Consider the following 26,914-nt stretch of genomic DNA (forward strand, 5'->3'; position numbering starts at 1 on the left):
TAAGGGTGTGGTTATTATTGGATAAGTTTAACCACTAAAGGATTATATATAGTACTGTTTAAAAATATTAAAATATAATATAACATCAAATAATAATATAAACACCATATTATCCATATGTCAAAATCTAAATAAAAATATCCATCAATATTCTATTCTTTTATTTGTATATAAAACATATTTATCTCCAATCCTAATGAATATAAAGAAAATCATAATAAATAAAATAAAATATACTTTATATATGGGTTGTATTTAGTACATACTCACAACCATTTTTAACTCTACAAATAAATTTAAAAAATTGTCATGTTTTCTTTTTTTTATTTATTTTTAAAATGTTTTATTATGGTACAATGTTAATGAAATTTTTAGACTTCACAAGTAAGGCCCAAGGTTAACAAGTGTTCTATAAAGATATAGTAAAACATTAGGAAAAGAAATATTTAAACAAAAGAGAAATACAGTAATAATTTTTAAGGCTACTTATGTAATAATAAAAAATACACTGGCAGTATACAAAACACTAACCCTTTTACTATACATTATAGGACACTTGTCATCACCCCAACACTACTTGTGGGGTCTAAAAATTCCACTAACAGTGTATTAAATATTTTCACTTTATATATTTATTAAAAGATAGGGTGAGTATTTGGTACACTAGTAGTATGTTTTTTTTTAATTCCACAAGTAGCCTTAAAAATTAGTATGTGTCCCCTTTTTTTAAAAAAATATTTAATTTTTTTTAATATTTTACAATGAAATGATATTTGGTGGAGTTTTTAGACTCCATAAACAGAGTGAGAGGGTTGGCAAGTACCCTATAGAAGTATAGTAAAATATTAAAAATAAATAAATATTTAAAAAAAGATACATGATAATTTTTAAGACTATTTGTATGAATACACTAAATATTAATGTTAGGTGTAAAATCTAAAATTAGGGTAGGATATATTTTCCGTAAAAGATAATAAGATGACGTTTGGATGCCCCACTTCTTCACTTACGTACCCATTCTGATTCCTTTTGGCTTTATGTATCCATTATAATTAAAATGGCGTATGTCACATTTGTTGTCTTTAATTCATGTATGTGAATAATAAAAGTAGGTACTTTTTTTGACTTTGGCCTATCATATTTACCACCACAAATCTCCAATCCCATAATTTTGAAGATATAAGATATTTAATTAACAAGTTGCTTTCGAAAAATATTTAATTAATAAACGTAAAAATCATAAATAAATGCAACTCCTCCTTAATCCTCAAATAATTGAAAGTTCACCATAGTAATTAACATACACTGAACTCAGCATATGATATGTTGTAGATATAAACAAAATGGAAGGATGATGGCAGAAGCAGTGGAGGAAAATGAGTGGGAAGGAGGTGCGTCCAAAATCTAAAAACGACATTCAAAGGCTCCACATCAATCATAGTGTTCCAATTTCATCACATCCCAGCATTAGGGTTTTTATATATAATTTTAATTTATATGGAAATCCACCTCTTCCTCAACTGCAAGAATTCATGTCCAAAAACGATGTAGCACAAGTGAAAGTGTAGTGACTAATTAAGGCTTCTCCCCACAAATTTAATATCAAATCTTTTACTTTTTTGTTTCTTACAGACCTTTGCTTGTTATTAAAAGACTCAAAAAAATACCATCAACATGGTATATATCTACACTCTATATCATTTAATTTAAGCAAAAAGAAAATGGATGTGCTATTTAAATGCTACATAAAATTGAACAAAAGAGAGAGTAAATTATAAAAAATGGTAAACAACAAAGGAGTTAGGATGAAATTGACTCAAAATGTCCCCCTCCCAATTAAATACGATATCAACACTCTTCCAAAAAACTGCTTTACTATTCGCTTATAATTATCTCTAAACAAGGAATGGAAACAGAAGATTGTCATTCATTATCCTAATTTATTGTCATTTCATCCTGTATACTAATTCTCATCTTCTTCACATCATGTTTAAAACTATTCATAAACCCTTTCCAACCCATAAATAAAGAGATAATGTGCTTCACTACACTTAAACACACATCCTTCTGAATTGACAATAATCCTCATACTAAAACGAAGAAAGAAAAGGCTCCATCTTAGAGAAATGTAGGTCAACCGTCGGGGTTGGATGATTTCCAAGCTAAAAGTTTGTTTGGTTTTAAAGCATCCACTAAAGCCCCCACTATTATATATTTCTTACCCACAAATTTTCTACAACTGAAATATAAAATTAATGGAGAATTTGAAGGGTAATGAAGTTTTCATCAAAGTTTAAGGGGTAAGTATTTTCCAAGGAGTAAATCATTTGTTTTATCAAATCTCACGGTGATTCCAGCACTTTTCTCTTATATGATGAGACTCAAATGTAAAATTTTAAAAATATTGGTGAATGTATTTAGAAAATCTTTCTTTGGATTAAAATGGATCAATTTAGTCTTTTTACTATTAAAAAAAATTTTAAAGGACAAATTGGAACATAGTTAACATTTATACATGAAATTTATTATTTTTCATTTACACTTCAAATCTAAATAAAAGTATCTACAAAATTATGAAATTTTCAAATATAACTCTAAACAAAAAATGACTTTTTTAACCATAAATGTTAGGGTAAACTACCCCGTTGTCACCCTAAAATATGGTTGTTCTTATTTTATCACTCTAAAAAAACTTTTTAATTTAGTCACTATCGTTAAATAAATTACTCAAAAAGATCATGTGCATTTTCTCCTAAATGGAAAGATAATCGAGCATGCCACATTGTAACACCCCTCACCCAACCCGATCATCGGGTCTGAGTTATGAGATGCTACAGTCGATACCGAAATAGTTACAACATTTAATAATCAAATTACACCATAATACAAGCATTCATAATCAAAACATTTCATAATTACATTATGCAATCTTTTCCATGACTTGATCGAGCTTACGAAAGCTCAAATACTAAATTCGAACATGAATTGGGACCAAATTGCGAAGCTTTCAAAATTTCAGAACATGTATCAATACCCTTTCTAGGTATCGATACCATTTCAAGCTTCGATGTTCGGAAAATCAATTTAAATCAAAAGGTGATGATACCAAGCTTATAGTACTGGTACTTGTACCAATACATTACCTTAGTATCTATACCATTTTAGCATTCTATTTTGCAACAATTTAAAATAAAAGTTCAATAGTATCGGTACCTTTGTATAGTATCGATACTCTGATATGAAGTATTGATACTTTGGTCTGGTATTGATACCATTTTAACATTTGGTGTTTTGAAAAAAGTGATTGAAAAATACATTGTGTCGATACTTCATTTAAAGTATCGATACCTTAGAGCCAAATATGTTAAAAAATCCTACATTTTGGTCCCTTTTCCATGCCCAAACTATCTCAAACTTAATTTGTGCTTGTAAGCACATTGCCAACCTGCATAAGTCAATTCAAACATGCATATATTTCAATTCTCCAATTTCCCAATCATTTAAAACATTCATACATCAAATAAACACTTAATTTGTGCTTTGTCTACTACTGAAGCTGAGTACATTGCGATTACTGAGGCTTGTAAAGAAGTTATTTGGTTAAAGGGACTCTTTGGTGAACTCAATAAAGGCCTTTAGATTGGTACAGTGTTTTGTGATAGTCAAAGTGCTATCTATCTTACGAAGAATCAAATGTTTCATGAGAGAACAAAGCACATGATGTTCGGTATCATTTTGTGTATGATATTATTGCTCGTGGTGATATTGTTGTGAGCAAAGTTAGTACTCATGATAATCCTGTAGATATGATAACTAAGTCACTTCCTATAACCAAGTTTGAGCATCGCTTGGACTTGGTTGGTGTTCATTATTGAAGAATACCCCTTAAAGGTTTCATGGAAGAGGTGGAGAACTTGTTCGTTGAGAGTTCGCGGTAAAGAACTTGTTCGTTGAGAATTTGTGTTAAGGTGGAGATTGTTGAGGCCCTCGCGGTACGGACCATGCTGCATAAGTAGAATCCGTACAGAACTACACTTCTTCTATTTGACATTGATTAGAATAAGGTTTTTCAACCTTTAAATAGATGTAGTCGAAACTCCTCTTGTATCATTCAATTTTCAACATTAGTGAATTCCTTCTTCTTTGCCCATATTTTTTTCCCGAAAGGGTTGTCACGTAAAATTTATGTGTTTTATTTTTCTTTTATATTGCTTTGGGATCGTTCTATATTACCATTATCGACACTTAGTTTTAACAATAATCAATTCGATTACTAATTCTAATCCTCGTGTTTGCCTTATAAATTTTCAATTATCAATTTTTTGATGGCTTGATTTAGGAATTTTGGCCTTGATTAAATAGATTTAGTTTTAAGAATTCTCATTTTCGAAAGAAAGGCCGACTTAGGTGGATTTGAACCTAAGAAATCGCCTAAGGCCACACGATTTGTCAGACTAAATTTCTAACCCTGTGGCACAATGTTATACATGAGCTTATGAATTTTAATTTGATTCAATTTTCACAAACTAGTAATAGAACTATCAATATAGCACAATTTTATGTTTATATATTGCATACACGAGTAATTATATTAATATAATATGAAAATAACTTAATGCATTTATTTCTTAAATGTGTACAATTGAATCAAAATCAAAGTTCCATGTGTACAATTACACCAAATCAAAATTCATGTATCAAATTGCATATTAGACCAAAACTTATGTGTAATTTTGGTTTTATCCCTTTTTATTTAGAATCCTTTAATATATACGTGGCATACCCAATCATCTTTCAGTTTAGAAGAAAACGACATAGTTTTCATTTTGAGCAAATTATCTATTGACTGTGATTAAATTGATAATTTTTTTATACTGATCAAAATAGGAACAATCATATTTTAAGATGATTAAAGGAGTAGTTTACTATAAATATTAACTTTGTTGAAATATGACCTTATTTATTTTTTTAATAATATAGAGATTAAATTAATCTATTTATAGTAAAAAAAAACTATTTTAATCCAATCCTTATAATACAATAACCCATTAAATACATTTAGCCTAATAAATCAGTATAAATTTTATTTATAAATAATAAATTTCATAAAAGAAAAAGTTTTTCATGATTAAGTCAGCTCATATAGTAAAAAGTTTCACTTGTTAGTGGACAACTTGATTAATTCCGCCCATTTAGTCATTTAAAATATTAAAACATAGGAAATTTATTTCGTATTTTTAATTAAAATAATATTTTTTTTATTTCTATTAACGATTATAGCTTTCGTATGATACAAGTTTAACACCTATTATCTTTTTTTTCTCCAATATTTAAAAAATATAAAATAATATTTCGAATAGAGTCTAACTCAAATATATATATAAAAAATCTGATAGGATTTAATAAAGTGAAAAAAGCGGTGGGACACTTAATCAACATAGGATAGTTTACAAAAAGAAAAAAAAATGTATAAATTAAATGTTTGAAAAAGAATGACCTTTTTATACATTGATATTCAGAAAAAGAGAGTCTAGTGGAAATGATGACCATGATTAACCCAATGATCTATGAAATATCCAACAACATTACTAAAATCATAAGCCTAAAAAACAAGAATTTGACCCAATCACTAATCCAAAGTCCAATCACTATCAACTATACCCCAATTTCATTTTTAATAGAATGCACATTTTCACTGCATTTGACTTTAAAAACTATATGAACGAAAAATAAAAAGAGATTGGAAGGTGGGGGAAAACTGAAAAAGGCTAGAGTAGGCATATGTGTTTGACAGGTAGTCAATTGGATCATTAAAGGGTATATGTATCAGAAGCCTAACATCTGCAATGCTCTTTCACATGGTGCAGCAAAATGCCAAATACTCTTACAATTACAGATTATACCCCTTTTCTTTGATGCTACCCTTTTCACTTTCTTTTATAAGGCAAGCCACTTCTATTTTTTTGCCTTTGAATTCCTTCACCTTCTTAACCTCCTTATGAGTTTGAAGTTAGAACCAGACACAAAGAACCTCAGCAAATAAAAACCCAATCTTTTTTTTTCTTTTTTGTTTTTCCTTTGAGTTGTCAATATCTCTCTTGAGTGGTCTTTCCCTTTTATGCTCATAGTTTTAGCCCCCATATTTTTCCTTTTTACACAAAAAGGTTAGCTTCTTTTTTTCTTTTCTTTTCTTTTTTGCAATGGAAGAAACTGAAGAGCACCACCATGTGAACAAGAAATGCACTACCAAAACCAGGACTTTCAAGGGCGGGAATAATAATCCTCATAAGCATCATTACCAGCACCCATTGTTGCAATATTCAAGCCACTTTGGGTTGTTTAACCAGAACCAGTTCCAAAGTTACTCTTACTACCCTGCTTTGCTCCCTTTACCCCGTCCAATACCTTTGCAGCTGGCTTTAACCCCACCTCTCTCTCAAAACCAAAACTTTCAAACTAAAACCCACTTGCAGAAACTTCCATGTAAGGTTAATGATTTTCCTCCACTTGCCACCTCTTCCCTCCCTGATACACAAGTCCCAGTTCTAACAATGACACCAGGTGACCCCCCGATATTTATCTTTGTTCTTCTTATTTCATCTGCATGTATCATCATTTTAAGGTCATGGTTTATTTTTCTTCAACAAAACTGATTAAAAATAGGATCTTTGTTATATCCTTTTGTTCCAATCTGTAGTTATATGCAAAAAATGATAAATTTATAGCTAGAGCCTAGAAATGATATGTACCTCCTTAATTCTTATATTTGAAACTACTGGACTTGATTGATTTTTGTTTGGAACTTTTATCTATCCAAGTGGTTGTATTCAAGTTCTTAACTTTTTTTTCTCTTTCAATGAACCAATCAGCTCCAGAGGGGCTTCATGGGAGAACAAGTTTCCCATATAAAGGAAGGAAGGTGAGGAGTAGTGATACAAAGGAAGCACTGGTGGCTGCTAGGAGACCAGATTCTGGTGGTGTTGAAGGGCCAGTAATCACTCTCCTTGCCAACCATTTTGTAGTGAAATTTGACCCCTCTCTTAAAATTTACCATTACAATGTTGAAATATCTCCTAGTCCCTCCAAGGAGGTTGCTAGGATGATCAAACAGAAACTGGTGGAAAACAACTCAGGTTTACTCTCAGGTGCTCATCCAGCTTATGATGGTAGAAAGAATATATACAGCCCTGTTGAGTTCCAAAATGATAAGCTTGAGTTCTTTATTAGTCTCCCAATACCCACCACCAAGTCAGGCTTACCTTTTGGGGAATTGAATTGCTTCCCACAGAAGCAGAATCAGCTCAAAGTGTTTCGAATCAATATCCGACATGTTTCAAAGTTTGATGGAAAGGATTTGAGAAGTTACTTGAGCAAGGAAGGTGATGATTGGATCCCACTCCCTCAGGATTATCTCCATGCTTTGGATGTTGTTCTTAGGGAGGGTCCAATGGAAAAGTGTATACCGGTAGGGAGGTCGTTTTATTCGAGTTCGATGGGAGGTACTAAGGAAATCGGAGGGGGAGCTATTGGATGGAGAGGTTTCTTTCAGAGCCTTCGACCAACGCAACAAGGATTAGCGCTCAATGTTGATTTCTCCATCAGTGCCTTCCATGAGAGTATTGGAGTTATCCTTTACTTGCAAAAGCGGCTGGACTTTCTCCGAGACCTTTCTCAAAGAAAGACAAGGAGTTTGAGCGATGAAGAGAGGAAAGAAGTGGAGAAGGCATTGAGAAATATCAGAGTTTTCGTTTGCCATAGAGAAACGGTTCAACGGTACCGTGTTAATGGCTTAACTGAAGAAGCTACCGAAAATCTTTACTTCCCTGACCGGGGTGGTAAGAATTTGAGGCTTGTTGATTACTTTAAGGATCACTACAATTATGACATACAGTTCAGGAACTTGCCATGCTTGCAAATCAGTAGGAGCAAACCATGCTATCTTCCCATGGAACTTTGTATGATTTGTGAAGGCCAAAAGTTTCTTGGGAAGCTTTCGGATGATCAGACTGCAAGGATCCTTAAAATGGGCTGCCAGAGACCGAAAGAACGAAAAGCCATAATTGATGGAATCATGAGAGGACCAGTAGGGCCTACAAGGTAATGTTATACAACACTATGAAGAATTCACTTGATTATATTTGATTGCAGGTAAAACTTAAGGATTTGCACTTTTTCTTGGCAGTGGCAACCAGGCAGAAGAATTCAAACTCCAAGTTTCGAGAGAAATGACTCGGTTGAACGGGAGGATTCTTCAACCTCCCAAGCTCAAGCTTGGTGATGGTGGACACATAAGAGATATCACTCCTTCCCGCCGTGATCGCCAATGGAACCTTTTGGACAGCCATGTATTTCAAGGAACGAGAATAGAACGGTGGGCACTTATAAGTTTTGGGGGCACCCCTGATCAAAAGTCTAACATCCCCAAATTCATAAACCAGCTATCTCAAAGGTGTGAGCAGCTGGGGATCTTTCTTAACAAAAGCACAATTGTCAGCCCTCAATTTGAATCAACACAGGTGCTTAGTAATGTGTATCTTTTGGAATCTAAGCTCAAGAAGATCCACAGAGCTGCTTCCAACAATCTCCAGCTGCTCATATGTGTAATGGAGAAAAAGCACAAAGGCTATGCGGATTTGAAACGAATAGCGGAGACAAGTGTGGGAGTTGTGAGCCAGTGCTGCTTGTATCCGAACCTTGGGAAACTCAGTTCACAGTTTCTTGCAAATTTGGCCCTGAAGATCAATGCCAAAGTTGGAGGTTGCACAGTTGCTTTGTACAACTCGTTGCCATCTCAGATTCCACGTCTTCTCCGGCTCGATGAGCCTGTGATCTTTATGGGTGCTGATGTGACACATCCTCACCCGCTTGATGATTTCAGCCCATCAGTTGCCGCCGTGGTTGGTAGCATGAACTGGCCTGCAGCAAACAAGTATGTATCTAGAATGAGGTCTCAAACGCATCGACAAGAAATTATTCAGGACCTCGCTGCAATGGTAGGGGAGTTACTTGATGACTTCTACCAGGAAGTAAACAAACTGCCCAAAAGAATCATCTTCTTCAGAGACGGTGTAAGCGAAACTCAATTCTACAAAGTGCTTAAAGAGGAGCTGCAAGCTGTTAAAGAAGCTTGTGCAAGATTTCCGGGTTATAAACCTCCCATTACTTTCGCAGTAGTACAAAAGAGGCATCACACAAGGTTGTTCCCATTTGAAATCGATCCTTCTTCCATGCAAAACCTACCTTTTGATGAAAATATTCCCCCCGGAACCGTAGTGGATACCGTGATAACACATCCAAAGGAATTCGATTTCTATCTTTGCAGTCATTGGGGGGTGAAGGGTACTAGCCGCCCGACTCATTACCATGTGTTGTGGGATGAAAACCATTTCACTTCTGACGAACTGCAGAAGCTGGTTTACAACCTATGTTACACGTTCGTAAGATGCACCAAGCCCGTGTCTTTGGTGCCGCCTGCGTACTACGCGCACCTGGCAGCATATAGAGGGAGGCTTTACCTCGAGCGATCAGAATCCATTGCTTGTATGAGAAGTTCTCCCACAATTTCACGTCCAGCTCCTCCGAAGGCAACACCATTACCGACACTAAGCGAGAATATTAAGAAACTCATGTTCTACTGCTAAAACTAAATGATCCTCACAATCACATGTAAAAGTAGTGGATGAATTTATAGCCAAATTGCGCAGTTTCATGTGATTACAAGTGGTAGAGCTTGGATTTGGCCATGCAAATAGTTGTACAATTATGATAGCAGCAAAGAGAGAAATCTTAAATTCCATGTTGTGGACTTTTTTTCTTCGCATGAAAATTCTTTGGTTGGTTTAAACATGAAATATTAATATCCAGAATCACTGCAGACAGGACGTGGATTAGTTGAAGTGATATAAAATCATTAATGATTTAAGCTAAAAGGAGTAAGTGAGTAAATGAATGGCAAGAAGAATACTGAAATGAATATTTTGGTAATAGTTAAAAAAGAAGTTGAACCTAATAATATTATTTATGAAATGATGATAAATAGAATAGGGTTAGGAAAAAGGGTCCAAAAAATACTACAAAACCAAGTCAGCTTTTGAGAGAGAAAAAGAAAAACAAAAGAAAAGGCAAGGAGAAAAAGGGGAGTGAAGTCTGACTTTGGACATTGCGTTTTGTCTGAGAAAAGGGGTTAAAGTAGAGACAGAAAGGACTCTGCTACTCTGAACCAAACATGGGTTATACAGGGGTCCTCTCTTACCTCACTATGTCACACGTGCTTCATCCTTTCTCAGGTTTTCTGTTTTTTTATAAAATTTTTAAAAATGTTTCACAAATTTTAATTTTAACATTTCGAAATAACAAATATTTATTTGATAATAATGTAATTATATAAAATAATTTTATAATAAATTTGAATTTAATAAAATATTTTTATCAATATTAACAATTAAATTTAAATTTTGAGATGTGAAAATTGGACAGATTAAAAGTATGTATTATATTAAATTAATTTTTTAAATTTTGATGGGATAAAAGAATATACTTGTTTATTTAAGGAAGAGGTTAAAGAAGATTGAATTCAATTATTAATTAACAAAAGTGGCAATAGAAATTGACAGAAATTAAATTATTATTATTTATTATTACGAGGGATTAAAGTTTTAGTTATACAAATAAATGTTGAATTATTTTTAAAAAGGTTGATGGTGTTTATATTTATTATAAAAAAATATTTTTAAAAAGATAAAATCATCATTTTAAACATGAGGTTACAAAATAATTTTATTGAAAATATATTTTTTTAACTAAAACTTATTTTTTTTTTAACTTGGATTAAAATATCGTTTAAAAAGCTATTTGTTTATTAATGATTTTTGAAAAATATTTTTCACCCTAATAATAAAATAAAACCTTAATTAAAGTAAGACCAAAACCTTTTTATTTTTGGCTGACTATACCTTTAATCTGGACTAAATCCAAAATCATGTCAAATTAAATCTCTAAATAAGAGATAAAATCAAAAAATACCCGAATTAAGGTATTTGAACTATTTATAAAATATAAGTTCAAAAATCACGATTACTCGGAATCGAATTAAATTCTATTTTTTTTATGAAACCAAATAATATAAAAGTTTATAAAATAAAAAAGAAATTAAACCATACCAATATCACCCATACTCAACTGAATAGGAATTTTTGTTTAAAAGGGTATAAAAATTTATGTCACATAACGTAGAAGGTCGGTTCCATTGATAGGGTTGGGACATAGAAGAATAAAGGAAGAAAATGGGTGAGAAGTGAGTTGATGGTGGGTATCCTATTTCACATTCATTGATGTTTCATTCATCTCTCCCTCATTCCCAGTCTCTGGTTTTGATGATCCCCTAATTATACTTGGTGTACATACCAAATCTTTTGTCTAAATTCCCTTTCAATGTTTACCAAATTTAATCAATCCTACCAATATTTTCACCCATCATGTAGTTGGATAAGGAAATCTCACAAGTTGCTATAATTTTGTTTTATTATTTAAAACATGTATCAAACTTTTTCTACAGTTGAAGGCCTATCCTTTGTTTTATCTACCAATTTCTTTCCTCTACAATGTCGTTGAAATATTATTAATCAAAAAGTTAATTTTTTTTGAAGTTCTAAATCCCACCGGATGACAATGAGATATGCATTTATAGTTGGTGAATATATGCTTCAAGTCCCTACATTTTTTGTTTATTTAGAATTTTATCATTTATTTTTATTTCAAAGACTTTTTTTTTTGCTTTTCAAATTTTCAAAATGTAAGTGTAATTCTTAAAATCATTAAATTATTTTATTAAATTCAAGTTTATTACAACACCCTTTTTTTATTATTATTATATGATTTCCAAGTAGATCTCTCCAAAAATCAAATAACCTACCCGGCCTGATATCATCTTGACTAGGGCCAAGCTTGAACAATAATTTTTGCACTTCATGTTGGCCCAATTCAACCCGAATTTAAATAATAAAACTTATATTTAAATTAAATTTTTTTATAAAAATATATCAAATAACAACTAAAATATATTCTTAATATTTTATTACTTTTTTAATAATAAAACAGACTTTTTTGGTGGGGCAACCAAGCAAAAAAGGGCTTGAAAAATATTAAAAATATTTTGGTCAACTCATAGACACCTTTGCTACCAAGTTATTTTAAAATGTTACAACTACGAATTTAACAGAATAATTTTAAGAGTGTTTACAATAGAACTTGAATTTTGAAATTTACAAAATAAAAGTCTAAATTCATGAAAATAAAAATATATAGATTAAATTCTAAATGTAGGAAGAGTACAATTTCTTGTAGCATATTTTAACCTTTATCAAAATCATCACATTCTATTCCTTCGCCATTTGATTTTTTAATAATGAAAGTCCCATTGCAAAGGTAGCAGCAGTGCAAAATGGGATCAAGTGAGAAAAGTTCCATTTCATTGTGCTCTATTTCATCATCTCTCACAAACAATGTTAGTCATAAGGCCAAGTAACAGAATTCATAGGTATACTTGTTGTAAACGCTAAAAAACGCGCCCTTCTACGGTTTTCTCTTCCGGGATCTGAAGCAATTCTCGAATTCCTTCACAAACCTGTAGCAAGGGTAAGTAATTCATTGTTAATGCAAACGAAAACAAAATGGTCACCCATGTACACAGAACTTTCAATGGGACATGACATGTACAAACATACCATTTTAATTTGTGCTTTGATTGAAGCAATTAAGCGAGTATACTCTTCTATTTGCCTGCATGGTACAATTGACAATTAAAAAAAAAAATTTTTGAGAGAGGAAAAGAACCAAGAAGAAACTATTCAACTGAGTGTGTTACGTTAAGTGAATTTAAGCTTAATACATCCTATTGCAGAGGCCAAAGACTGATTGTGTTCCTTCCAACGCTGTCAAGCGCATGAGACACATTCTTGGCGCTAACTCAGGCGTAAGGCACAAAAAAGAAAAAGAGCTAGCCTAAGTAAATCGCAGCATGTATATGTTTGAGTTTTTGTTTGCGTCTACATATATTTTTATATAAAGCCTAAACATATCATGGAACTCTAGAGTCTGATCTAGTTTATCCAGAAAACAAGAAAATATTTCATTAGTCAATATGCATGATTTCATCAATTATAAATTATATATATGTATGAATGATTTCCTTATGGTCCATGTCTATAGATGAATGTTGAAATACTGAAAAGTATACACTTTGATATTATTTTTCTTACTAGTAAAAGTATATTTAAAGAGATAAGTGGAAAATAGAAAAAAAAATTAAACAGAACTTCAATCAAGCAAGCTTTTTTGTAAGCCTAAAGCTTTACAAAAAAGCACACCTAGGTGCACCAGGCATGCATCTAATTAAATGGGCCTCGTCCGAAAGGGTCTGAAGCACTTTTGTTGTCTAGTGCTAAGGCACATGCACACCTAGGCACATGTCTTGACAACACTTCTTTGATCTTTAACCTCACCTATGGACCTATGTTGATGGTCAAGGCCAAAGTTACACCTAACATAAGTGATGATGAAGAATAAAAAAAGGTCAAGATCAGCAAAACCAGCTTCTCGAGTTGTACCAGAATATAGGAAATGATGGATAAAGTTTTAAGTTTCATACTACTTTATGGTGACATTGGTGGATCCCATGACGATATTAAACCAATATATCCTTGCATAACATGTTAGAGTTTGCAATGACTGACTTGTACATAGCATTTATATACAATTCTATCTGACTGGTTAGAAAGAAGTAGGTTAGTACTTTTGTGCTTGAGGCTATAAGCAAGTAAGACCTACAGAAGTTCCAAACAGGGCTTCTTGATCAATTGAAGAAAACCATATACCTTTCCAGTTTTTCCTCCCTCAATGAGATGAACTTTAATGCTTCTGACCAGGTGAACTCCACATGAAACCCGAGTCCGACATCCACAAATATACGTTGGGTATCTGGCCTGTAAACATCAAAAGAGGAAGCCCCCAAAAAACCACAAGCACACACAAATCCAAGAAAATTTAAATATAATAATAACGGATTAAACATGGGATGAGCAAATTCTTAAGTCAAAATCCAATTGCAATCACAAAGTTCAACAGAAGTCTTAAGTTTTAACCGTACATTACATACAAGCTCACCCTTGAACCAAAAACAAGTAAAGGGCATATAAAACATGAATAATCCTATTTCATGATACTATGACAATGTGAAAATCACGAAATAAATGCATAAATTGCAGTAATTTTTTTTAATTCTGAAAAGGAAAATGGAGTAAACATTAGTACAAAAGTAAAGTAAAAACAGGTGTATGATAAACCAGAAACGATAGACATAGAAAACTTACACTTCTGCTTGCATGTACACTTCAGACCCGAGATTAACCAAGGTCCGAAGACTAGTTACACTGTTTTTCTCTAAATTTTCTATGTTCTTCCGCAAATCAGAGCTACATGAAAAAGTGTCAAAGTAAACAGATACAAAGCTCTAATCTTTCAGCAACAAAAAAGAAACCCCATTGAGGGAAAAAAAATTAGCATTGAAAATTCTTAAAAACTGTGTCCTTGTTACTCAAAAAGGAACAAATTCGTCTCTAAATAAAAGGATACAAAATTTTTTGCTGGTCAAAGATTTTGTCGCTGCAAAAATATGGGGAAAATATGATTAGCAATGTCGTTATTCCTTTTACTTTTGGTGTTCAAATATATAAATAAAAAAAGCAGGCTAAATATTAGTAGAGGAAAAATGGGAACGTTGTCAATTCATACCGTTCAACAATAGCATGAACAAGATCAGGTTTAAGGCGGCGATCAACAAATTCTTCGAATTTCTGTATTTTCTCCTGGCGTAAGCTGTCCATTTCTTCTGCCCGGTGAAAAAATAATATTAAAGTAAATTAAAGTAAACCTGTCTTCAAATCGGGCTTCAGCGAAAATTCTGGTTTAGGCATTTCATCGAACGGCTAAAAGGCATGAGCTTTTTGGTTGTATCTAGCAGATAAGCCCCCCCCCCCCAAAAAAAAAAAAGTAAGTGCCTTTTGAAAGCGAAAGTGGCTCACCTCACCTGTCGAGGGCCGGCCGATTGAACGTCTCCTCCGGATGTTTGAAGGTAGGAAAAGAAGGGAAGCCCTACTACAATACTAAAAAGGGGAAGGTAGAAAAAGAAAAAACATATATATCGAGTTGAGGAGAGTTGCTGTTTGAAGCAAAAAGGCGCCCAAATGTTGTTATTATTAGCAAATACCGATAAAAATAGTAACCTCTTAGTAAATCTATAGTTATATTAAAAATTTTATCTATTTTTATTATAAAAAAATTAATGCGGGCCGGGTTTAATCAAAATTTCAGTCCTAATTGGTAGACCCAGGCTGGCCCAAAAAAATAGATTGATATTTTTGTTTAAGTCTGGCCCATATTATATATATTAAACTCGGGCTCGACCTTTTTTTACCCTAATTTCATCAATCCACTCTAATCAATCTTTGTTTCTTCTTTTTTTCCGATTCAATCGAAAATAACAAGTCTAAAGTATCGAAAGAGAGAATCCAAATGATTTTTCCCTCGATCGAATTGAATCCAAATGGAATCAAAATGAATAAAAAGCAAAGCAACCAAAAAAACCCAAACTTTCGAAAGTAGTAAAAAGATAACAAAATTGGGTTCAAATAAGGAAGCGTAGATCTAAAGGGAAAGGAATGATCGTGAAAAGGAAATGAAAGGAACAATGGGTGAAAGATCAAAAATTCTCGCGGTCAATATTTTCTGCAAAAATAAAGAAATTAAAATCAGCGAAAAGTAGTAAAATGAAGATAAGCAACAGTGATGGCAATGACAAAGAAACAAGGAAAATGTTAAGGATTAAGGGGAAATAATGATTGGAAAGGGAAAGAAAAGGGGAATATCGGGACTAGGTTTGCTGGGAAGTGGGGAATAAGGGTAAAAATTTGGAGTTAATAAACTTGGGTCTGATGGGTGTCGAATCCACCAATATAAACCTACGCCTTAATTTGCAAATTATGCAGTATAGGGAGTAGGGTCGATCCCTCAGAGACTGGTTTACTGTAAATTGTTGCTCGTTTGACCAGATTTATGTTGGGGCAGCTGTCGTGCCCAAGACGTTCGGGGGGATAAAAATTTGAAAACCTGAAATTAACAGAAAAATAACATCAAAAGTAAAGGTTGAAAACAGAATAATAAAAACCGTGAAATAAATATTAAGAAAAATTAATTAGAATGAGCTCAGCTTTAGACACGAATTTTTCTCGTCTTTAAACTGATCCTCGAAATTGGATGAACTCCTCTTTTCCAATAAGCTAGTTATAGCTACCAAGGACGCCTCGGACACCTACTCTTCCTTGTGTAAATTAGTTATGGAACGTCCAATAACTAACCCTTACCGATCGAACAACCACGAAACGTTCGTGATTTAGTACTCCGGCAGCTTTGCGTTCTAGAAGAGCCTAGCTCGAACCAATGTGCTCAACCGCGTGGGACATTTAAATCCGGTTACTACTTCCCTTGACGGAACCAAACAGCAATCTCCACTTGGCACGCCAATGTGTTCACAGAAAACCGATTGGAAACGTTCCTTTTGGAATTCCAACTGTACGTCTAACCACACTAAATCAAACGACGTCTTTTTTGACTTAGTGTTTATCTGACTTTATGAGCTGACAAAATCACACTCTTAATCCGGAGAAGTAATAAGTACTGGAATTTTAGGAGTTAAATGGCTCGGGTTCGTAACTCACAGGTTTTGACGAGGCTAATTTAGGCCTAAAGCTGAAAATGGGTTTAGTTGGCTAAGGTTTGGGACATGTTGGTATTTGATAAATTAATTAAGGTAAATGGGTGAAAAGATGGGTGATGTGTTTGAGTATGGGGGTTGGAATATATTAAAATGGGGTGGTTGACTATTTGGAAAAGAATTGAAAAAAAAAGGAAATTGCAAATGGCTTGATTTGGTGATTAGCTACTGGAAAAAATTGAAGGAAAGGAAACTAAAGAAACAACAATGCTACGTGAGAAAAGAGAGAATGTATTGAAAGACAAGAGCTTAATAATTTTTTGATTGATGAAATGATGAACAATACAAGCTCTATTTATACTAGAGGATTTACTAAATTAGGAGCCAACTAGTCATAGGAAATTAAGGAAAAATATCCTATAATAAAATAAATCCCAAAATATTCTCCCACCAACTCAAAAATTTCAGCTAATTAATTTTGGAAAAATTCTTCTTTGGCCCTCCTTCTTTGCTTCTTTCTTCAATCTAGCCCAATTGTTTCTTTTTTCTTCTATTTAGCCCCAAATTACATTCCTGCACAAAATTCAATAAATATGGTAAAATTAGTGGTGCACTTTCATAAATTAACCAAATTAATTACATAAAATATGTAACTTTAGTATTTAATCAGGGTCGAACTAGACTAAGGCTTCGTTCTTTATTGCATCTGAGATGGGCTTTTACATGTACAAGCACTTTTCTCTAAAAAGAAATAAAGAACGAACTTCATCTCTTGCAAATTTCCAGCATTTTTGAAGTGCTTTTGGGCAGATGAAAAATGAGATTTTTTTAGCTTTTTCAGCCAAGAAGTGCTTTTGGGCTAGTCTTACTTTTTTAGCCACACAACACACAAACAACGATGGTTCTTTGTTTTCATTCAAAATGCACTTTGCTTCCATCTCTTTTCATTGTTGGTTCTTTGTTCCTCTGCCGATTCTTTGTTCCTCTTCTCCACTGAAGAAGTCTCTGGTTCTTTGTTCCTCTTCTCCACCACCGGTGAGTTTATCTTTTTCTTCTCTGTATATTTTTGTTTGTCTTTATTATGGGATTGATTTTTATCATTATTTATTCTGTATATTTTCTCCTCTTCTCCACCACCGTTGCTTCTCTTTGGAGGATTTTCCTCTCCCATTCAAAACCCACATTCAGGAGACCATCCTCTCTTTTTCTCTGGCAGGAGGAGAGTGTTAGGATTTTGTTTTTGAGTAATCATGAACATTTCTTTTGTTGTCTAAATGCTTCTTGATCACTCTGCACTAACTTTTAATCTTCACTATATCTAGGTAACAAGTCAAGAGACCAACCTAGTGGCTAGATGTCGACGAGTATACGACCATGCTCATGATTATCACATCAATTCTATTTCAAATAACAGGTAGCTAGTTGGTTTTGTTTTTATTGCAATTTTGTGGTGTTTTGGCTCCGTATTTTAGTATTATCTGAAAATCAATTGAAGAGGAAGTATTCTTTTTCTGGGATAATATGTGGTAGAATCACACATCTTACATTTTTCTTCTCTAATGGAAAAATAAGTCTTCATTAGCTTAGTCTCTTGAATTCCCTCACCAAGATTTCTAGCCTAATAAATTGCTTAACCTTTATTGCATATTTGTTCTTTATTATTATTAGTGTTTTTTTTGGCAGCATCATTATGAGATGTCTTTTGAGAAACTGATGCCATCTAGTTTAGGTTCTGGATTGGAGTGTAGATTTAAACTGTTATTCATTGCGCTTCTAGGCTCTCTTCCCCCTTCCCATTCAAAGTTTGCATTCTGGAGAAGGCATATGGTTCTCTAGTTGTAATGGTAAAAGGATGATTGTTTCTTTAAATAATGATATAACGAATCATGGTTCCTTCCTGATAACTTTTTGTTGCTAAACTTGTGTTGTCATGTCTGAACTTGTGTTGTAATTCTTTCAGAATTAGTGTTCCTTTTTTTCTGTTATGCCTATTTTACTTTACTGATTTGCTCTGCTTTGCTTTAGCGATTGCTAGATCCCCACCAATCAGTTAGTGCAGGTGTTTAATATGTCCTAAACAGGCATATAATGCGGAGGGTAGCAACTTCTTAATTTCCTCTGCTCATCTATGATCTTATTAAGAGTTTGAAGCTGTTGATTTAGGTTGGTATTTCTTGAGACAAATGATTTCAACTATGGTTTCTTTTCTTGTTTTAATCTTCCTTTCTCGCTTTCTTGTTTCAATCTTCCTTTCTCTCCTTGTCTTATTTTGCTCTCATTCTGTTTGTTGATGAGATCCGAAGTGATCATTTCTTCTTGTATTTGGACTGGGCTTGAAAATGTTTGTTTTGTTCTTGAATTTGTTAGTACTGGATGGATTAGTTCATTCATGTAGTAGATATTTGATACAATGGTTAACATAATTGAATCAATACACTTCACAAGATATTGATTAAAATTTTAAACCCCATTTTAATGGTAAAATATCATGGTGTCATGGAGTTGCAAATGCTGGTCCTCATCCATTGTTCAAAGTTTATAAGTTAGAAACGTCTAATGTAAATTTCTTGACCAATCAGTGCCATTGGCTAGATGGTTTGACCCATATTATCAGATCTGTTTATTTTTAGCCTATTGTTTGTAATGTCTGTTAATGAGTTTCTTCTTATAAACTTCTTTTGATTCTTAGGCTCAGATGTGAACGACTAAAACATTTGCTTCCCCCATTTTCTTTTTCGTTTTATATGATTTTTTTTAACACTTAACTTAGGTTGGAAACTTCTCTTATCACATTACTTGTTAAGGCTAGAGGCCAAAGTTTACTTCTTGCTAATATCAACAATCTTTTACAACAAGATTTTGATGTGCTACAACAATCTGTTGACCAATATTTTCATGATTGGCTTTTGCAAACACTGCAGCTTGTACACTGTAACAATCTGTTTACTTCTATTCCTGGAAACATGTTTTGCTTTACCATTTACTCATGCGTGGTGTATGCTGGAAGTAGGATATTGGATTTTGGGTTTCAGCTAGAATCATACAGGCTTGGTGAAAATGATGATTTCTTGATTGTAACTATTACTTGTTGATAACTTTTCTGGTTTTGCAGGCAAGAAAGTCAGTAAAGCTCCAAAAATCCAGAGGTTGGCAACTCCATTGACACTCCAGAGGAAGCTAACTAGAATTGCAGAGAAGAAGAAAAGAATTACAAAGGCCAAAGCTGAGGCAGCTGAGTACCAGAAATTGTTTGCCATGAGGTTGAAGGAACAGAGGGAGCGCGATTGTGAGAGTTTAGCAAAGAGGAGGTCTAAGCTCTCTAATGCTTTTAAGCCTTCTGTTGTGGCTTAGACTGCTTTTTAAGTTTTGGTAAACAGGTTTTGCCTAGTGTTAGATATTTTGAATAGTGAAGACCCAGAGTTAGCTTAGGCTTTTTTGTGAATGCTGAGTTTGGTATCCTATCTATTATGTTGTTTTATGTGGTCTACACTTACTGCCTTGTGGATGTGCTCATTTGGCACGGCAGATCTGTTTATTGTGTTTAAATTGTAGCCTTATAGTATAAATATATGTTATTATGTGCCGCACGCATGGCGTCCCCAATATTGAGTTTTCCCTCATCAGAACTCTACTCCTGATACCTGAGTGATTCTTTTTGTCCAATATTTGAGTACTTTCACTTCTGACCTCTTTTTGAGTAGGGCGAGAAAAGATAAATGATTTTTGAATCTCTTGATTGCTTCAAAGTACACAGGTTCCAGGTGGCAAAAAGCTCCTAATGTCCGGCCTTATTAGAGTTGAATGCAACCAAAACTACTTATGTGAGGACTGATGTAAGGAAAAACTGAATTGGAAGCTGTGAACATATCATTTAACAAGTATCCTAGCTAAGACCAACCCTGCAGTCATTATAGCTCCAAATAAAGCAGGCAACCTCACACAATAATATTTTGCCATGAAGATCATCCTTTTGTCCAGTAAGAAAGAATTTCAATCAGAATTTTCGGTTGGTTAATGTTTTATATTTGGTATATAAATATTATCCCTTTTTAAAACTTTAATCCAAATATATGTAATATTTTAATTTGTTAGGTTTATATTTTCTATGTTATATTAATATATAATATGAGTTATATATTCAAATACAGTTTAAAATAAAATAATGCAAATGTGTTAAAAACATTAATTAGAAATAAAAAAATAATTTTTATAATAATACAATTGTGTCAATATCTAATTACAAATATTTAATTTTTATATTTAAATATGGTTTATATATTCTAATTAAATTTAATAAATAATTAATATTAATTACTTAGAAATATTTAAAATTAATATTATATATTAAAATATTAATAATAAGTTATAATAAATTATTTTTTTTTATATTTTTGCTAAAATATCATAATATTAACTAATTCGAACATTATTTAAATACATATATGTTACTTTATCATATCATGTCTAAAATGGACATTTTATTCTTCAAAAGTACTTTTGACAGCAATATCAAATAATCAAATTTTTTAAAAGCACTTTTCAAAAACACTTCTCAAAAGCACTTTTCAAAAGCAATGAAGAACTGGCCCTAAACCCGGGCTGAAAAATCCTAACCTAAAACCCAACCCATTTTTAAAAAGGCCATCATTCTTAAATTCAAGACAATTTTTCGAGCCTATATTTTTATCTAAACCCTCCCATATTTTGGGCGAGCCTTCAGACCGGATCAAGTGGTTCAGCCCATGGACAGGTCTAGCTTGTATACGTCAGCATAAAATACACATGACACAGTTAAATGGACAAAATTTTTAACAGAAAGAATCAACCTGCTTTTTAATCTAATAAATAGGAATTAATTTACATTTTTAAAGTAGAAAAATAAAATAGAATGTAACTATTGATACAAAAACTTATACAATACTTTTAGCCTTGTGTGATTACATTTCATGGTAATATTCCGAAAAATAAGGTAAGATTCTAGCTTCCATCCTAATTACACGTTTGATCTAGAATTGCTTGGGATTAATTTTGGTTGACTATTTTGAATTTAATTAAGGTTGATTTTATGTTTGAATTATTTCTAAATTAAATTATTGGAGTTCGTAAATGAAATATAAGTTTAAAGTGATTCAACCTTTTTAAATTTCAGTTTCGATTTTTTATATTAACTTTTATGATTAAATTGAATTACGTGGAAATTAAACTTTTATATTTTGTTATTTTAAACCAAAATTGATTTAACATGACCTCATTATTGCTATTTAGAAATGTAAAATAAAATAATTTATTTAAGCAAATATAGTTTTGTGAAAAATTAATAATTATTTATGAAATAATCAAAAACATATAAATAACTCTAAAAAAAATAAACCTAAATTTTATTTTTAAAAATAATTAATTGTTTAATCTTATAAATTAAGTAAAATCAAACTCAACCACGACTTTTAAATCAATCTGATTAGTTGTTAATTTAGGTTAGATTAAGATAAATAATATACTAAGTTTGCTATTAGAGGTGTGCATGGGCCGGGTCGGGCTCAATTAAAAATTTCAGGCCAGTTTGCTAGGTTCGGGCTCAGCTCGAAAAATAAGCCTAAAATTTTACCTAAGTCTGACTCGGATAAAAATGTTAAAACCCAATATCGACCCAGCCCGCCCATATTAATTTTTATATAATTTTAAAATATATATAATACATCAAAAATACTAAAAACATCAAAATAAATATTTCCTAACAAATTAAAAATAAATGTTAAAATATATGTATACTTAAATAACATTAAGATGCAACTTAACAAGCAAATGCTTTTAAAATAATAACAAAATTAACAAATATCTTTAAAATAATAACAAAATTAACAATAAAATAAATTTTATATAATATCTAAATAATAACAATAAAATAGTAGCAATATAATAATAAAATGATAAAAAAATTAAAGAGAAAACAATAATAAAATAATATTAAAAAATAAATTTTTTTATCCTTTAATGAATTCAAGCCGGATTCAAACTAAAACTAAAAATGCCTTATCTAAAATCCGACTCATTTTTTAAACGGTATTATTTATTCTTCTAATTTTATTTTTTGACCCTATATTTTTTATTGAAGCACTCCCAAACTTACTTCGGCCGGCCATGAACAAGCCTATTTGCTATATTGTGTATTGATTCTCCGAAGGAGTTAAAACAATTTTGCACTTTAATTAAAGGAAGATTAGAGGTCAAGAAACCCATTCTTTGCTTTGCAGTGAATGGGTAGATGGAGAGCAGCTGCTTCAATCCTCTTTAACCACTTAATCAAAACACCCTTCCCTTCTCCTAAATCCCTTTCACCCAAACCTCTTTCTTCTTCCAACCTACCTCTTCTTTTTCGATTCACGAGACATTTCTCCGCTCTGCCCTCTCCAGTTTCTGTTTATGCCACCGATTTCGATAATGGGTCTCCTGAATTTCCCCATCAAAATCTTGGGTTTGTTTCCCAAGGAGAAGAAGAAGAAGAAGAGAAACTCGGCAAGATACCCGTAAAAGCTTATTTCCTTTGCACCAGGTTTGCTTCCTCCTCATATTCAATATTTCATATTCGAAGCTTTGGGTGTTTATGGATAGTTCCCAAGATAATACCTTATTTTTTTTAATTGGATAGTTCAATGTTTCATTGCCTTTGCTTTTTGTACGTTGTGGTATATTACTTTCTTTTGTTGTTGGTAGGTTGGTTTTTTTTCTTTTTCTTTTTCTTTTTCTCAGACTTATGGTTTTGGCAGTATCGATTTGAAGAGTATGCAAGCTGAGAATTTAAGCAACATTATACCTCCTTCTTCTCGTTCATCAAATTATATTGCCCTCAGATATTGTGATTTCCCTCCAGATATTACTGTAAGATGTTTTAGCATACTTCAGTTAAACCTGTTCATACGTTGTTATTTTTCCCACTGTTTAGCAATTTTTGTTCAATGGAGATTTTGCTTGTAGTCGCTTTGAATTGTTAGATACGTTAGTTCCTTAGACTGATCAGTTTTAAGGCTTACCATGCGCACAACAGTATAGTATTTGGCATGTTCAATTTTGATATATTAGTGTCCAATACTTTATTAACAAAGTTGCATATGTCGTGCTGTTCATTAAGAATGTTACGAGTTGAGTAACATGTTAGGTTTTTGTGGGGAATCTGCCAAGTTCAAAAATAGAGGCTTTTCATATTGTTTGATTAAATAATATCTTTTCTTCCATTGGCTTTAGGGACTTGGAATGAAAAACAAAGCCAGCTGCTTTAGATATATGGTTGTTTTTCAGTACGGATCTGCTGTCTTGTTTAACATTGAGGACCATGAAGTTGAGAGCCACCTCGAAATGGTTCGGAGACATGCTTCTGGATTGCTTACAGAAATGAGGAGAGATGGTAGGTTCCTTCATTATTTATTGTCTTTCCTTTTGTTTCGGGGTACACATAATCTCTCTTATATATTATGAACTAATTTTCTCTTTTTTATGTGACCTTTTTGCATTAGATTATGACCTGACTACATTGTTCTCAAAACTTTGGATACTGATAGTATCCGCATTATTGGAAGTGTTCTTGGTCAAAGCATTGCATTGGATTATTTTGTGTCGCAGGTACTTCAATTAATTTCCATGGAATCATAAATAGTCTAAACATTTAGCTTATTACGAGAAAAGGTGTTCACTTAGATTTTGACAACCATACTGCTGATTCCTAATGATTTCTGGCTTGAAAGCCTGTTATTCTGCATGGTATTTCCTGCAGGGATTGAATATGGTCTCTCTTAATCTCTCTCAGGTAGACGGGATGGTTGAAGGGTTTGCTGATATAAACCGTGCAATGGAAAAGACAGGAACATTCACAATGGATAGGACAGAGCTCATTAAACTCGTTGGAAAAGCCAATTCAAATTTGGCTGATGTAATTCTTAAAGTTGGTCTTTTCGAGAGGTAACATCTCTGGCTAAATTATTTGTCTTCTTGAGAGGTGGCTACATATTTTCCATACTATAAATTCCAATTTTTTTATGAATCATTGTGCTCTGTATTTTCTCGGCAGTTATTTAAAGGTTGATATGAGAAATATACCTAATAAATTGGTTGCTCCGAAAGTGCAAGATTCTTGCCTTTAAACTTGCAATAGCATGAACAGTTGTGTATAATAATGATAAAATGTCTCGGGCTGATGACTGCAAGAATAATTAGAGAAGTGCCTTCTGAAAATCATTTTAATAGTATGATATTGTGTCTGTATGTTTTCTAGAATCTCATATTGGTGGGCTTTTTTTGAATAAAACCATATAGTAATATTGATTCAAATGGTGCACACAGGTCGGAAGTTTGGTCTGCAAGCCTATTGGTGAGATAAGCTTGCCTTGGCTCAGCAAGCATAAATGTTTGTCTTTGCCGCATGTCACTTCTTGACTCTAGTGTGGTTTGAAGTTTTTCTTGTCTGCAGTTAGTCAAGAATAGGAATAACAACTTTCATTTCTTATTAATTTAATGCATTTGAATATTCGAGCACTAGATGCATGCGTTGTATATGTAAGAAATTGTCTTTGTCGGTTTTGTTCCGTTATCCAGATCGGAAATTGCTTGGAGAGAAGCAAAATATGCTCAAATATACGAGTACCTTCGGGAGGAGTATGAGGTGACGCAACGGTTCGGGAATCTAGATTTCAAGCTAAAATTTGTGGAGGTACCTTCGTGATCCATTTACACTCATAGTAATTTGAATGTGAAGCAAAAAAGGATGGCGTGTTAGAACTTCATGTGACCTCAAATCTTGGGAATCTTAAATTTGACTTTCACTTGGTTTATTGCAGCATAACATTCGTTTCCTTCAAGAAGTTATCCAAAATAGACGGTCCGATCTCTTGGAATGGTGTATCATTTTCTTGTTGACCATCGAGAACATAATAGCAATATACGAGATTGTCCGCGAATCAACTGGCGTTTCTCTGTGATTTGGCTAGCTGATTTGGAAGTGAGGATAAACTTGATTACAGTAGCAAAAGTTAAAGTAGTTTATAACCAAGAAAAAAAAGAAATTACAGGAAGAATTTAACATACATTTTTTTAGCCACCAATTTTTAGTACATTAATTATGTAATAACTCAGTGCAGCAGACAAATCAAAGATGCAGTTCCTGGTTTATATTGAAATAGTAACATTTATCATATATCAAAAAATCTAATTTTGTGTGCACAACTGTATTAAAGACTGGTGTATATATACATTTGTATATGCATATACGTATAGCTTTTGAATATATTGAAACCACAGCAGTGTTTGCAGGCAATATGAGATTAAAGAATGTGAAATATTTCTGATAAAGCTACCCACTGCATTCTAAGGACCGAACTCGGGTTGGTTGGTTGGTTTATTCATTAAAATTAAAATCTACATTTTTCGTATTAAAATGCTCTTTTTTATTTTATATTCTTTTATCATAATTTGTTAAAAATTTTATAAGAATTTTGTTTTTGGTAAAGAAAATAAACCTAAGATTAACTTGGGAGTAATTACAGGTCCTCGTCAACCTCTACAAGGCGAGCCACTTCATGAGGAGGGTGCTTGAAGATGTCTGAAAATTGCAGCTTAGCCAAAGCATCAGCTAACACCTCTCGCAACATGTCTTATAACGACCATCCAAGACCAGCATCCAGAGGTAGTGATAGTGAAATAAAATTTTATAACATAATTTAGTTTAATTATGATATATAACATTATATAATCCTTGGGGACGAATTGAAGTGGGATTTTTAGAAAATTATTTCAGAATTGAAGTACTAAAATATAAAATGCGTGAGTGAAAGTCATCTATTAATTGAATTTTGATTTGTATATGTAACATGTTTGATTGAGAATTAGAGCAATTATGTAAATAATTACAAATAATTATATTCGAATTTAAAATCATGTGAATTTCGAAATACATTCGTACATTATTTTTATACAATACAACTAATATTTTAATTTTAAAACATATATTTTATTTTTTAAGATATAATTATATTTTATTTTACTAATTTTATTTAAATAATTTAAAATTTTATTAACGAGGTAATTTTCTTACATTTCAACCTACTAAATATTAACTAAATTATATACTACTTTTTATAAATTATTTATATTAATCTTAACAAA

At 32.4% G+C, this 26,914-nt stretch overlaps 3 protein-coding genes and 1 pseudogene across 8 annotated transcripts; 3 read left to right on the top strand and 1 right to left on the bottom strand.

Annotated features, from left to right (window-relative positions):
- The first annotated feature begins 5,853 nt into the window (after positions 1-5,853).
- Positions 5,854-9,794, top strand: LOC107903936 (protein argonaute 7). The gene is made up of 3 exons (XM_016830161.2): positions 5,854-6,561; positions 6,870-8,097; positions 8,183-9,794. Exons 1-3 carry the CDS (start codon positions 6,201-6,203, stop codon positions 9,639-9,641), a joined length of 3,048 nt encoding a protein of 1,015 aa, XP_016685650.1. The 5' UTR covers positions 5,854-6,200; the 3' UTR covers positions 9,642-9,794.
- Positions 9,795-12,280: 2,486 nt separating this feature from the next.
- Positions 12,281-15,580, bottom strand: LOC107903935 (protein UXT homolog). 4 transcript variants are annotated; one of them, XM_016830156.2, is made up of 7 exons: positions 15,078-15,580; positions 14,788-14,884; positions 14,629-14,658; positions 14,367-14,468; positions 13,872-13,979; positions 12,723-12,777; positions 12,281-12,622 (listed from the first exon to the last, which is right to left on the bottom strand). In XM_016830156.2, the coding sequence occupies exons 2-7, from the start codon at positions 14,877-14,879 to the stop codon at positions 12,554-12,556; spliced, it is 456 nt and encodes a 151-aa protein (XP_016685645.1). In that variant the 5' UTR covers positions 14,880-14,884; positions 15,078-15,580; the 3' UTR covers positions 12,281-12,553. The 4 variants fall into 4 exon arrangements, with proteins under 4 accessions (XP_016685645.1, XP_016685649.1, XP_016685646.1 ...); XM_016830160.2 differs by having other exon boundaries at positions 14,788-14,881; positions 15,083-15,269; XM_016830157.2 differs by having other exon boundaries at positions 15,083-15,268.
- A 1,877-nt stretch (positions 15,581-17,457) lies between these two features.
- LOC107903934 (40S ribosomal protein S6) lies at positions 17,458-20,428 on the top strand. 3 transcript variants are annotated; one of them, XR_001686018.2, is made up of 4 exons: positions 17,458-17,800; positions 18,088-18,179; positions 18,791-18,928; positions 19,878-20,428. XR_001686018.2 is itself a non-coding variant. In XM_016830155.2 (3 exons), the coding sequence occupies exons 2-3, from the start codon at positions 18,140-18,142 to the stop codon at positions 20,114-20,116; spliced, it is 279 nt and encodes a 92-aa protein (XP_016685644.1). In that variant the 5' UTR covers positions 17,458-17,800; positions 18,088-18,139; the 3' UTR covers positions 20,117-20,428. The 3 variants fall into 3 exon arrangements, 1 of the variants encoding a protein (XP_016685644.1); XR_001686019.2 differs by having other exon boundaries at positions 18,801-18,928; XM_016830155.2 differs by lacking the exon at positions 18,791-18,928.
- Positions 20,429-22,884: 2,456 nt separating this feature from the next.
- LOC107903932 (protein RETARDED ROOT GROWTH, mitochondrial-like) lies at positions 22,885-25,946 on the top strand (annotated as a pseudogene).
- The last annotated feature ends 968 nt before the right edge of the window (positions 25,947-26,914 follow it).

The sequence above is a fragment of the Gossypium hirsutum genome, chromosome D05, assembly GCF_007990345.1.
Source record: "Gossypium hirsutum isolate 1008001.06 chromosome D05, Gossypium_hirsutum_v2.1, whole genome shotgun sequence".
NCBI lineage: Eukaryota > Viridiplantae > Streptophyta > Magnoliopsida > Malvales > Malvaceae > Gossypium > Gossypium hirsutum.